The 13,514-nt window shown below is 45.1% G+C and overlaps 1 protein-coding gene across 1 annotated transcript in view; it reads left to right on the plus strand.

Moving 5' to 3' along the window:
* Nucleotides 1-13,514, plus strand: part of ANKRD42 (ankyrin repeat domain 42) — a 28,545-nt gene that overhangs the window by 14,373 nt on the left and 658 nt on the right. The window contains exons 8-11 of the mRNA XM_074983500.1: nucleotides 120-225; nucleotides 2,975-3,144; nucleotides 3,616-3,742; nucleotides 10,180-10,342. Of these exons, the coding sequence (XP_074839601.1) occupies nucleotides 120-225; nucleotides 2,975-3,144; nucleotides 3,616-3,742; nucleotides 10,180-10,342 (566 nt within the window). The remainder of the gene's footprint in view (nucleotides 1-119; nucleotides 226-2,974; nucleotides 3,145-3,615; nucleotides 3,743-10,179; nucleotides 10,343-13,514) is intronic.

Raw genomic sequence — 13,514 nt, forward strand, 5'->3', positions numbered from 1 at the left:
TTAGTGACATGTATAAAATATTCATAGTTCATGGAATTCAAGTCCTGTTAGGGAAAAGGCGTTTTTAATTTTTTATGAAAGTGTGTATGAGAGATTTCAGCACATATTCTTTTCCTCAGCTGCGGGACAAGGACACACAAATTGCCTGCAATGGTTGATTGAAATGGGAGCTGACTGTAACATTACAAACGAAGCTGAAGAAACGCCAAAGGATGTAGCCAAGAGGTAGCAGTTCAGATCTCTGAGCTCTACTTTATTTGCCTAGGGACCAACTCTGCACTTACTGCTTTTATACCAGTGTAAGACTATGTCTACGCTACAGCATAAAGTTGATTTTAAGGCAGTTAGCTCGATTTTACAATGTGACTGTCTTCAATGAGAATACTATTAGTTCAAGTTTAAGGAGCACTAAGGTTGACATTCTTGCATTGCTCATCTGATGTGGCGTAACACCAAGTTCAAATTTACCAGGTCAGATTAATGCTAGTGTGGAAACAGAGTTTCTTTAAATCAGTTTTATTGGCTGCCAGAGGTATTCCACAGTGCCCAGAATGTGTACGTTCTGTCCACTTTCACCACCTCTGCGGTGGGCAGGCAGCAGGAAACAGGAAGCCCAGCATTTTGAATTCATTTCTTTGCGATCAGCATGGTGATCACATCTAACCACTTTAGAGAGCTCAAGCATGGAGCCATCAGGACAGCCAGGACTGCATTTTGGCTGGTGGGCTAGCCCCCGCCCCACCGCATCATGTGCCGGCTGTGCAGTGCGGACCATGCTTCTAGACAGCAGCATGTCCTGGCTTGCATGGGGTGAAGACTTCTGTGCTTCACATTTTCCAGGGACTTCCCAAGCACTGGGGCTGGCTCCCCCAGCAGGAAATATTTTTGAGGGCCTAAGTAGCCCCTGTGAGGCAACACACGTTGGGGAGGATGGCTCTCCTTCCGGGAAGTATTTTCGGGGCCTAGCTGATCCCTGTGAGGCAAATGCACACTGGGTGGATGGCTTCTATTTCAGGGGCTGGCTGGCCCCTGTGAGACAACACATGCAGGGGGGATGGCTTCTCTGGCAGGAAATATTTTTTGGGGATGGCTCCCCCTGAGGCAAAAAATAAGACACCAGCTGATTGCACTATGTCAACTGGTCCCTCAGCTGGCCTCTGCCAGCTGAGTTTTGCGCTGGGGCAAGGCCCCAGCCTCACCTGTTTTCTGGGCTGCCCCAACCCCCACCTAATGAGAAACCAGTTGCCTGTACTATGTCAACTGGTATCTAACCAGGCCCCTGTCACCCGAGTTTAGTTGGGGGGCTGGCCCCAGCCGCACTTATTTTCTGGTCTGGCTCCCCACCTAATATGAAACCAGCTGCAGGGGCTTGCTTTCTGTATCTATTTTCAACAGGAAAAGTAGCTGAGCGACCTGTTGACATGGCAGACAGCTGGGTGTTACCACAGATCTTTTCCTAGTCATGTGGAGCCATTATAGAATATGTGGGACTGACAGTCCCCCAGCATGCTGCCTTCACCGGAGGAAAAGTACCTGAGCAACCTATTGACATGGCACAGTCAGCTGGGTGCTCCCAGAGCCCATTTGCAAAGGGTGCTTCAGGTTCTGAAGCCCACCATGTTTGACTTTCTTTCTTTATCCCTTCGGATTTCCTACTTGCTTTCTGTGTGAATAATATTAAGTCTTTGCCTGTTCTCATGGATCCAGATTCTACCACTTTTTCCTTCACCAGAGGAAAGCTAGTTGATCAACCTGTTGAGTCATCTTCTGAAGCCCACCTGTTTGGTTTTCTTTCACCAGGGATTCCCTACTTTCCTTCTTTCCTTTTGAAAAATGTCCATTTGCTTTCAATGGGAGGAGGATGAAGGAATGAGGACAATGTGGTCTGGGAAGATGACACTGGTCCTCTAAGGACACATTTTGTTAAAAGGGACATAGTACAGATGAGTCAAAGACTTTCTCTCATCAGGGAAAGAGGCTTCTAAAAACTGGTCGTTTGTTTTGAAAGGGAGGGGAATGAGGGTACTGCTGTGTGGGAAGATGACATCACACACCCACAAGCACTCGAGTAGCATTTTTTCCCATAATGCACCAGCAAAAAAAACCCAGAATGCCACGGGGCTGATAGGTTCCCACAACTTACCGCTGCAACAGCTAGACTTCGGCGATTTAGTGGGGACACACTAACTCAACTTTTTCAGCACATGTGGAAACTAAGCTTTGACTTTATAAAATCCAGTGTTACAAAGTCAGCTTTGATAAATTCAACTTTATTTCATAGTGTAGATGTAGCCTAACTGTATTGACTGAGGTATTGTTACGAGCAATTTATATTGGTATAGGTGAGAACAGAATCAGACTCATGAATTTCAACTTTTCATTAGCAGCCTTTTAGCTCTATTGCTTATTGTACAGGGTTTTCCTGTCTGTACCTAAGGAAAACTATTTTAACTAGAGATGGGTCAAATTCTGTATAAGGCAAGACCTAAAAGATGAGAACTGTTCAGTTTTGAAAAGAGACTGAGAGGAGATATGATACAGGTATACAAATTAATGAATGCTGCAGAAGGCCAGCTGTGCATTCCTGGTAACCCTGAAATATCACACACATGCTTATTTGATTAAATTAAAAAGCAAAAAACATTTAAAATAATTAAAAAGAAATAACATTTCTGCACAACTCATTAAATGGTGCAATTAACTGCCACAGACGATTATTGAGGCAGAAGTGCAGCCTCATCAAAACTGTATAAACATTTTAGCTGGCCATAGCCTGTGCACCAGAGCTATAGGCTCTCCTGTGTATCTTAAAGCCCCACACCAGCTACCACTGACGTAAATGGAAGTGTGAAGAACTGCTGCTACTTGCTATATGTTCAAGTGTGTTTGTTCTAATCAGCAGTGGAACGTGGGCTGCTTTTTCAGAGGTGTACATGTTTTTCAATGGTTAGTAACTCTTGACTGTGTTGTGCAGATTCACCCAGCTAGCGGCTGTGGAGCTTTTGAGCCGGTGCATGAGAGATGATTCTGATGAAGAAATAGATGTCACTGATGTGAGGTTTTTTGACAGACATGGTGTGGAAGGGAGCACAGATGCCACAGAAGATTTAAAACTGGATGAAGCTAAAAAAAGAGATGCACGCAGTAAGTTCAGCCTCTCTTTACTGTTTCTTCTCTTGAAAAGTTTAAAATACTTTTCCTGATTTCGAGAATGTATTTTTAAGCCCATAGATACCGACAAAATATTTTTTCTTAGGATTCTCATTCCTTCCCAACTCCTCCTTGCTGCTGCTGCTGAATCTTTTGTCAGTACCAATGAGCTTAAAAATACATTGTGGAAATGAAAAAAAAATATATTTTATAACTGGAAACTAGAATGGAAGCTAATTTAGGTCAATCTGGTCCATTTCTAGAAAGCCAGCACAGGCTTGTTCCTTACAGTATATTTCTGAATGATGTAGTGGATGTTTGAAATCTACTAACCAATGGTGATTCTGCTACTTTTTGTGGGAGACTGGGATTCCACTGTCAAATAACATCTTCCAACATTCATAAAACACAGCATCCTTATGGACATCCTTATGTTAGCTACCCAGAGAACTGTCTGTCTTGCAGTAAGAGCCTACCAAAAGATTGAAGAACTTCATCGACTTCTAGAAATCGCCAAGAGCAACTACAAACAGCTGGGAGGTATAACCGTAGCGGAGAAGAAGAAGAAGAAAGAAGAAAGGGAGGCTGAAAAGTAAGATTCAGTTAGCTCTGTAATGTTCATAAAATCTGTGGAGTTCCATGGATGGAAGGAGCTAGAAGAGTGCAAATTTTGCCTATTACAGGTTGAAAATCTCTCGTTCATCACTCTCTCGTCTGACAACATCCCTCATCCAGCAGGACCACAGAGTTCCTGGAAGAGAGAGCTCCAGCTGCTGGGCTGCAGAGGAGCCTTTTGGTGGCAGGGAGCCCCGGAAACCTGGTGTGGGGAACCCCCGGGGGCAGTCCCACGGGAGGGAGCCCTGCCAGGATCCCTGCAGCAGGGGAGCCGGTGGGGAGTCCAGCTGGGGCATAGAGTCCTGCTAGCGACCCCACAGCTACGGGGGACCCTGGCTAGGGCCGAGAGAGCCTGGCAGCCCTGCAGAGAAGCCCTGCCGGAGTGGAGCACCCCCACCAGCAGCTTGGGGGAAGGCAGTCTGCAGCAGCCAGGAGGGGAGCCTAACCAGCAGGCTGGTGGCTCCTCAGCAGGGCAGCCAGGAGGCCTGACTTCCCCTCAGCCAGCAAAGCACCTTGTTTGGGACCACTCAGGTCCCAAGGGTGCCAGATGAAGGAGGTACAACCTGTTCTATCATTGTATTTATTATGTTTCAAATGCAATATCTACATATGGTCAAGAAATTAAAAGATGGATAGAGCCCTGTGCAGGCACAAATACCTGTCTGTAGATGCAGAATGGTATCCCTAGATCCACAGGGCTCTGCTCCCAACAGATCCTGTGGCCAATGTCCTGTCATGCCTGGAAGCCAATGCCCCACACCAGCAGCTATTCCCAGCCATGTGGCTGTATTGCCCTCAGCCCTACTGCCAGTGGGGCTATATGACCCAAGAGAGGAGATGCCATGACTGGGGTGGTACAATCATACTTCTGGGAGGAGTTGCTGGCAAGGGGTACTGGCTTCTGGATGTGACAGAACTATGCTCCTCTGCATTGGCCACAGTGTCTCTTGGGAGTAAAGCCCTGCAGGTACTGATATCTACCCATGGATATCTGCATCCACATTTAGACATTTGTATCTGTGCAGGGCTCAACAGATGGCTTCTACCTCTAAAATCCTCACCAAAAGCATTGCTGGGCCTCAAGCCTCAGCTTCCATAATGTTTACCTAATTCCCCAGTGTTTACTGTAAAGAACACAGGCTGTTAAATGTCCCGAGTTAAAGGAAGCAGCACGCTGTCCTGGTATGATTTTGGAATGTTAAACTCACTTTTTGCAGGTTATTTCAACTCCTCCTGGACACCTGGCTGGCTTACTGTTGTCCAAGGCCCCATTTTCAAGGTGGTTAGGAATTGCTTCAATTAGTGTTGCAAGGCCTAAGTCCCATTGTCAAAAGACACTAAAGGCACTTAGGATCCTATGTCCCAAGTGTAAAGCAGTGCCTAAATACCTTTAACATCTTGGCCCAAATCCCTTCAGATCCACTCACTCTTTCTGGTACATCTGTTGGAATCGCTAAGACAATGCTTCTAGTTAGTCACTGATAAATGGTTCATGTCTGGGAAAGAACTAACTTATATCAGGACAGAAGATGGACAGCAGGGCTGGCAGAGACTCTGTTGCTTTGGGTGGAGCAAAAGATGTCACCATTGGAATTAGCAGTATTAACACTTTAAAGGATATGACTCAAAGGGCTGCTAAGAGGATCTCTTTCAGCTCTAAGTTACTGTTCCAAGCCTGCCCAGGTTGGTAGTGAGCAAAAAGTGATGACTATTTAAAGGTGTTTGGCCAGTGAAAAAAGTATTTGTGGTTTCAGTCCAGTTGTATCTACATCACAAAAGCCCTCATTACAACAGACACTGATTGGCTTCTTTGCAGAGTAAGACAGGCCTAAGTAATCATATGGAGATTAGATAGTCCCTGTACAAAGGTGTCACCTTGCCTCAGTGGGTCACAACTCAGAATACCAGATTCAGGACATACAGCTGAGAAACAGAACAGACACACCTCAAAGCTGGTGGTTATTCTTCCATAAGACAGACCAACCTAGCAACAAAAGTGAACTACTCTCTTACCCTACTGGCTAGCAAGAAGTCAGAAACACAGTCTCCTTAGGCACCCCAGCCCTAGATTCACCAGCCAGACACTAGACTTAATGATGAGTCATTACTGAAAACCAATTTAATCAACAAAAATGTTCTTCTGATCTGAAAGAGCCAGTCACATACCCAGGCCAATATATAACTCAGAATTTAACCAATAATCACACTGTTGCCAGTCCTTTAGTTTCCAATATCTAAAGGTTTATTTATAAAAGAAAAAGAATTTTAGAGTTAAAATGACCAAAGGAATCACATGCATATCATAATTGCAAACCAGGGATGGAATAAACTGCTGGCTTGTTAAATCTCTGGCTGTTTCCAAATGATACGAAGGTCCTCTGTTCCTTGGTTAGAATGCTCCTATTAGTAGAAGTCATAGAACACTAGAACTGGAAGGGACCTTGAGAGGTCATATAGTCCGGGCCCTACCATCATGGCAGGACCAAGCATCATCTATATCATCCCTGTTACATATTTATCCAACCTGTTCTTAAATATCTCCAGTGATGGAGATTCCGCAACCTCCTTAGGCAATTTATTCCAGTTTTAACCATCCTGACAGTTAAAAAGTTTTTCCTAATGTTCAAGCTAAACCTCCTTTGCGTCAGCTGAAGCCCATTGCTCCTTGTCGTGTCCTTGGAGGCCAAGGAGAACAATTTTTCTCTCTCCTCCTTGTGAAAGTCCATAGTCCAGATCAGGAAAGAGGCAAAATGGAGATCTATCCAGAGCCTTCAATAGCTTTTGCTATGTGGAGGGTCTGCTCTTAGTACAGATAGTGGAAAAGGACAGGCACAAGATGACGTGCAGTGTCACATGAGCTGGTCACATACTCTTCCATGCTTTGATGAGATACAGAAGCAATTATTACCCATATTTTAACTAAAATGTCCACATGAAAGTTCATCAGATGAGGATAAGTTTCTTCCATGACCCACTGTGTTCATTAATGGGCTGTTAGTTCATTCACAATGTGCTGGTTAGATTGGATGCAAACTGTGGTTACCGCAGGAGAAGGCACATTTGAAATACTGGTAAATAGTCAATATTCATATCTTCAGATATCAAAGTGATATACATATATAAACAGGATAATTCTAATCAACACATTACAACTTGTCCATTATCAGAGAGGTAGCCAAGTTAGTCTGTATCTTCATAAACAAGAAGTCCCGTGGCCACCTTATAGACACTTTACATGACAAACTTTTGCACAAGATTCGTTGCAATTGTACAATGTTAGCAACAATGATCATGAACAGTGGTCATATTTTAATCATATAACATTACAAAAGGATTCCTTCATGGATGATCCAAGACACACCAGCAGAGCAGTGTGGAGAAAGCTTGCCTTTGCTACCATCTACCTGGCCAGCAATCTTTACTCTCAAGGGTTGATGATCCCTGTTTTTTCAGGAGCACTAAATTCATTTCTATGGCTTTTTGGTCCCTACTTGCACATTTTAAAAATGTTTTCTAAATAGTTGGGGTGAAATAGGCAAGCGAAGGAGCCACTCAGGCCATGGGCATCCTTAAGCTCATATTTCCCCCGTCTCAGCCCGTAAACTTGGCAACAATCCAGTTCCTTCTGTTCAATGTTTGTCAGTGAGGTACTTGGCATCAGGCTACCTGAGTTTTGTTCCTAGCCCCAAACACTACAGTGGCAGAGCAAGTCACTTATGGCCTGATTTTCAGAGGTGCCAAGTATCCGTACTTCATGTGATTTCAGTGGGAACTGTGGATGCTCACAACCCCTAAAAGGCAGGCAAATGCTCAGTGGCGCTTTCTGTAAAATGTGGATAACACACAGGCTGTGGCTACACTTGCCCAAAACTTCGAAATGGCCATGCTAATGGCCATTTCGAAGATTATAATGGGGCGCTGACTTGAATATTCAATGCCTCATTAGCATTAGGACCGCTTTCGAACGCGCACACCTTGGCGCGGCTACACGGGGGGTCCTTATCAGAAAGACCCTGCACATTTCAAAATCTCCTTATTCCTCTCAGCTGAGGGGAATAAGGGGATTTTGAAATGTGCGGGGTCCTTTAGAAAAAGACCCCTGTGTAGCTGCGCTGAGATGCATGCACACTCGAAAGTGGTGCTTTTGAATTGCTGCGGCTGGAAGCGTCCTAATGCTAATGAGGGGCTGAATATTCAGTTCAGCTCCTCATTAGTAATCTTCCAAATGGCCATTAGCATGGCCATTTTGAAATTTTGGCCAAGTATGGCCACAGACATACTGTATTTTGTCCCTGTATAAGCCTACACGACTTGTGTATTTCTCCGTTCCCAGTGGGATTGTGCTGATTCATACTGACATGAGGGAGAACAGACTCAGGCACAGACTTTTCAGTTTTGTTTTAGACAGCTGGTTGCTATACGAATGATAGCATTTAAAATGTGAGTTATGTCTAAACTGAAAAAGAATTGCTTCAAAGCTCCAGCTGCACCTTACCAACAGTAAACCACATACACACTATGTTGAATCTGTTCCTCATTTGGGTTTTAGCTTTAGGCCTGGAAACAGTTTCTGCATCTATGTGTATGCAAGTTCAGCCACCCAAGAACCCACTGTTTAAGAAACCAGTTTGGAAGAACCTTTGCTAAGCCTTTGGTACTGCAGTTATTTCTCTGGTCCTGATAGCTGAGACCAGTAGCTGAGCATGCAGCCTGGCAGGTATCCCTCAGGCCATGGTTCCCAAACTTTACTAAGATAATCAGTTAATAGCATTTTGTATCTTTTGGGGACTTACCATTACCTCTTTTCCCTTTCCCCAGCCCAGCCTCCAAGGCCTCTGCTTAACTTTTCTCAAGCCCTACCTGTTCCTGGGGTTCCTATCTCCCAGCAGCTGGGCCACGATTGCTACCAAGCTACTCACTATCCACTCACTGACTCCAGTTGCCTACTTCTTGCTGTTGCTGCTTGCCACCCAGGGGAAGTGAGAGTGGGATGCGGGCAGCAGCTGCACAGAGGAAGTGGCCAGAGCCAGTGATCCCTGCTCTGTACAGGCCCTGGAGGTGCTTTCACCACACTCCTGCTGCTCAGTCCCACTCCTCAGAAGTGAAAGCACATGAGGAGGGCAACAACAGGGCATGTGGAACTCACCTTGACCCTTCATGCAACCTGCTATTTGGGTAACACTTCTCTATTGGCCCTCAGGTCTGCTTCAACATGTGGGATGATGTTGTCCTCTAGCAACTGGTCTATGTTGAGTATAAACTTTAGGTACTGGTTGATCCTCTCTAATCTAGAACTCTCTCATCTGGCAACATCTGTAATCTGATATGATTTTAGTTAGCCAGACAATCACTTATCATGTGTGTGGCCAAGTTTCCTGTGTTCCCATAAAGTTTGTTTCAGCTACCAGTCCTGGCTCTCAGTGTTCTGTGCTGTTATTTAGCTGTAATTTACCCCTCAATGTCTTCTAAGAGACCAGTACACAGTGGGTGTGTTGGTAACATGCTAGACAATATTGACCTCCCACGATCTGGCAAATTTTCTCATCCAGCACCAATTAGGTCCCAAGGGCACTGAATGAGAGAGGTTCAACCTGTACGAGTCTGCTGCCAGCTAAGGGCTATGGTCCTATGACGACAGTCTTAAGGTTCTGAGTGACTCTATGACAGAAAATAGACCCAGCTTGCAACACCATCCAGTAATTTGGAAAACCAAACACCACTCCCATCTGCCACTAAGCCTGGCTCTGGGCTACCCGCTGCTTACAGGAGAGGAGAAACTCAGTGGTGGGGAGCTGGCTCCTGGATCCCTGCCACTCACAGGACCCAGGAAAGTGACCAGCACTGCTGCGCTGATGAGTTTCCCATCTCCCCTGAGCAGCAGGCAGCCTGGAGCCACACGCCAGCTCCCCGACACTCAGAGTCATATTAACCTGAGATTCGCGCAACTTGAGTGTATGTATATCAGGGATCTGTTGTAATTTAGAGTTGCCCAGGGTACCAGGTCAGGTGCTGGCCAACATGTGCAGCGTTTCTCCATAATCCCAAAGAGATTTCACATTCATTGGAGCAGAGAGCAGGTCTCCCTTAAACCCTTGTACAACACAGAGCCCACGATTGGTGCTGAAATAATCATTTTAGCTGATAAAAGGCTACTCAAATTTGGAATGTGGGCTTCCTGTACTTATGCTCCTGGTGTTGGCAGCAGGTGCTGGTGGCCCCTAGCTCCTTCCTGGAGCAGCAGAAAGAACAGTGCCAAGTGCATCAAGCCTAGACCTGCTTATGCCATCTTGCCCTGTAGCAGCAGACTAGTTCCTGGCTTCTTGTTTTGAACCATCACAGAGTAGCAAAGGCAGGAGCAGACACAATTAACAGAATTTCATTAGACTTGGCTTGCCTAATTTGTGTATTTGGCAGGATGATTAGGGAGCTGGAGGCCCAGTTGGAATATGAGCGAGTCTGTCGAGAGAAGCTGGAGTGTCAGCTGGATGAATACCGAGCAGAGACAAGCCACCTCAAAGAGTGTCTGGAGAAGCTACAGCTCACACCCACCACCTCTGGGATGAGCATCAGCCCTCAGGTGACTGCTTTGGAGAATGTGTGAAAAACAACATGAACAGGTAGAAGGTTCATTAGCTACATTTAGCTTCATTGCTGCAAAGACACCAGCAGCATCATGTGTATCCATCAAGGTCAGCATCTCCAAAGAGCACAGAATGCTCAGATAGGATTGCTCTTCCTCAGATTAAACTTTCTTGATGATAGTGTTGGCGATGCACCTGGACTCAAACCCCCTAGGTATGAACAACAGTGTACTTTGGCATAGATGCCCATGCAGGGGCAGACAAGGGAGAAAACTACCCCAGGGGATGGGGAAACAAGAGGGCCCAAAACTCCCAGCTGCTGTGGCTACTACTGTAGCAGTGGCCAGAACCCAAATGCCTTTTCAATCACTGCTGGAGTGCTGCGCCACATACTCTAGGCAGCACTAAAGGCTGGGGTGGGGGCCTTTCCCCCTGAGGCCACCCCCTTTTTGGAGCATGGAGCAGGGCTTCCCCACCTTGCCCAAAGGCTTGGCAAGGCTGTTGGCTCTGCTGTACTCTGGTACACATGCCTCATGGGATCAGCTCAGTGCCCAGTGTGTCTAATATTGCCTGCCTCAGAAAGCGCAAGAAAAACCCAATTCCTTTACTCCCCAACAACAGCAGACTATTATGTAGGAACCCTGACATGTACCATAGACTCCACCCCTTGCTATGGAACTCTGGTCCGCAATCCCTGCTCTCTTACCATTTCCCTGTCATTTCTAGTCCTATGGGCAAAGAAAACTTTTCCTACATAAACAGAGTATAAATCAATGCAATGTTGTATTCTGGAGCAGTATTTCTCAACCTGGGATACATGTACCTTTAGGGGTATACCACAATCTTCTGGGAGGTACACCAACTCATCTAGACATTTGCCTAGTTTTAGAACAGGCTACATAAAACACTAGTAAAGTCAGTACAATCTAGAAATTCATTCAGACAATGATTTGTTTTTACTGCTTCATATGCCTTATGCTGAAAAGTGAGTACAATATTTCTATTCCAATTCATTTATTTGATGATATGGTAGAAAATCAGCAAGTTTTCAGTACTAGTCTTCTGTGATAGTTTTTAAGTGAGGTGGAACTTGGTGGTATGCAAAACAAATCTGACTCCTGAAAAGGGTACAGTAATCTGGAAAGGTAGAACGGCATTTGTTTCAAGATCTCAGATTACCTTAGGCCCATGCTTCTCAACCGGTGGTATGAGTACCCTTAGGGGTATGCAAGAAAAGTCTGGGATACTTACAACTTTTGTAAAGGGGTACTTTATAAAAAAAAAAAAAAAAAAGTTGAGAAACACCATTCTGAAGCATGTAGACATCCTGCCACACTAGCTAGCCAGGTCTGAACTGCTCCCATGTCTTCACTCCCAAGTCAATGATGGCAATTTAAATTTCAACATTAATTATTTCACTACTGGTTAGTGTAGCAGAAAAAAACAAGACAATGCGTTTATTGCACAATCCCAAAGCTGCCATTTCAGCTGGCCAAAGTCCCAGCATTCCCCACGTAGGCAGCTTAAATCTCCAGCTTCCTTCCACTACCTAGACAGGAGTTAGGCATTTTCAATGCAACATTCTGCAAAGGCGTGAGAATGGAAGGCTCAAGAACAGAGTAAACTACATAGATCACAGCCTCATTCCCAGCTCCCACCTCTCTGGGTTACTAAGGAAGAGTAAAGTACTCTCACCCCCAGGGACCAAAGACCTATAACCCATTTCTAGCTTCATTGTTGTCTTGTGTGCACATCCTTGCCTGAAACTTGCCAGCAGAGCTCCAAAAGTATGAATGAACCCCTAGTTTAACTCTTCCACTGCCATCTTCTGGCCAGAGACTAATAATATATCTCAGTCACATTAGGAATATTCAGTTATTGCCTACAAAACAAAACAGCAAAATGTAGCACTTTAAAGACTAAAAATTATTTATATGGTGATGAGCTTCTGTGGGACAGACCCACTTTGATCTGATGAAGTGGGTCTGTCCCATGAAAGCTCATCACCGAATAAATCATTGTGTCTTTAAAAAGTGCTACATTTCTGCTGTTTTACTTTGTTAGAATACAGACTAACAACGGCTACCTCCCTGGTACTATTAAGTTATTTCCTGTAGGTTACATTTAATTCATTGTGACTCCCTCAACATTATTTGTATAGTGCAGAACCTAGGTTCTGAGGAATGGATCAGGGACCCCTTTGTACTTGGCACTACGCAGACAGAACAAAAAGACAGGCCCTGTGTCCCTTAGAGCTTATTATCTATGAGAGAAAAGACAACAGTGAATTTGTCAGTATGATAATCGTCTAAACTCACCAGCACCTTAATCTTTACAAAGCATCAATATGTAATTTTATGCAGGTACCTGACCAACAGCATCAGAGACCTAGCTCTTCTTTTAACCCTAAGACAGATATTCCACAGACTACAGCACGAGAACCATTCTCACTGCTCTGCCCTGGGCTTCAGCCCTAACTTGGAGCTGCCCATTGTTTCTCTCAGTGAAATGTTAATTCACTCTCTGTGGGCCTCTGTTGAGACTGGAGGCAAGAGAGAGCAATTACAGAGTGGGTTGTGTGTTTTTATTTTGCACCTGCTAATGGCTATAAAACTCCTCTGTGTCTGTTCCCAAATGTAATCTATGGCTCCCTCACTACAACTGTGCCACAGGCCCCATTCATAACTGCATTCACTCCTCTTTCACTCTTCCATTTCTCACTAACTTGCATACCTTCTATCTCACAGCTAACCCCCCATTCTACTCAGCTAGCTTCTCTCAGTCCTAGTCTCTTCCACTCCACTCAGGCTCCCCACCCTGCCTCCTCCTTCAAGGTTACTTGGCCATTTTTCTCCTTTCATGGCTGCTTCCCCGCTTTCTCCCTCACCCTGTGCTGCTCCCACACAGCTGCCCCAGGACTGACTTTTGCATTCCACCCAAGCTCTTCTCCTTGTGAGACCCTCATCCCTCCCAGGCTGCTGAAAACCAAGACTTTCTGCTTCCATTACAATACCAGGACATTGGCCAAGATACCAGCTTGCCAGGGAGTTTTGGCAGCTGTATCAATCCACTAAACTGAATGTAGCTGCCTCAGGGTCTCTTTTACCTTCTTATGTCAGTTCTCTGAAAGGGCACAATTGGGCTGCAGGTTAACAGCAGTAACCACTT

Source organism: Carettochelys insculpta, chromosome 1, assembly GCF_033958435.1.
Source record: "Carettochelys insculpta isolate YL-2023 chromosome 1, ASM3395843v1, whole genome shotgun sequence".
NCBI lineage: Eukaryota > Metazoa > Chordata > Testudines > Carettochelyidae > Carettochelys > Carettochelys insculpta.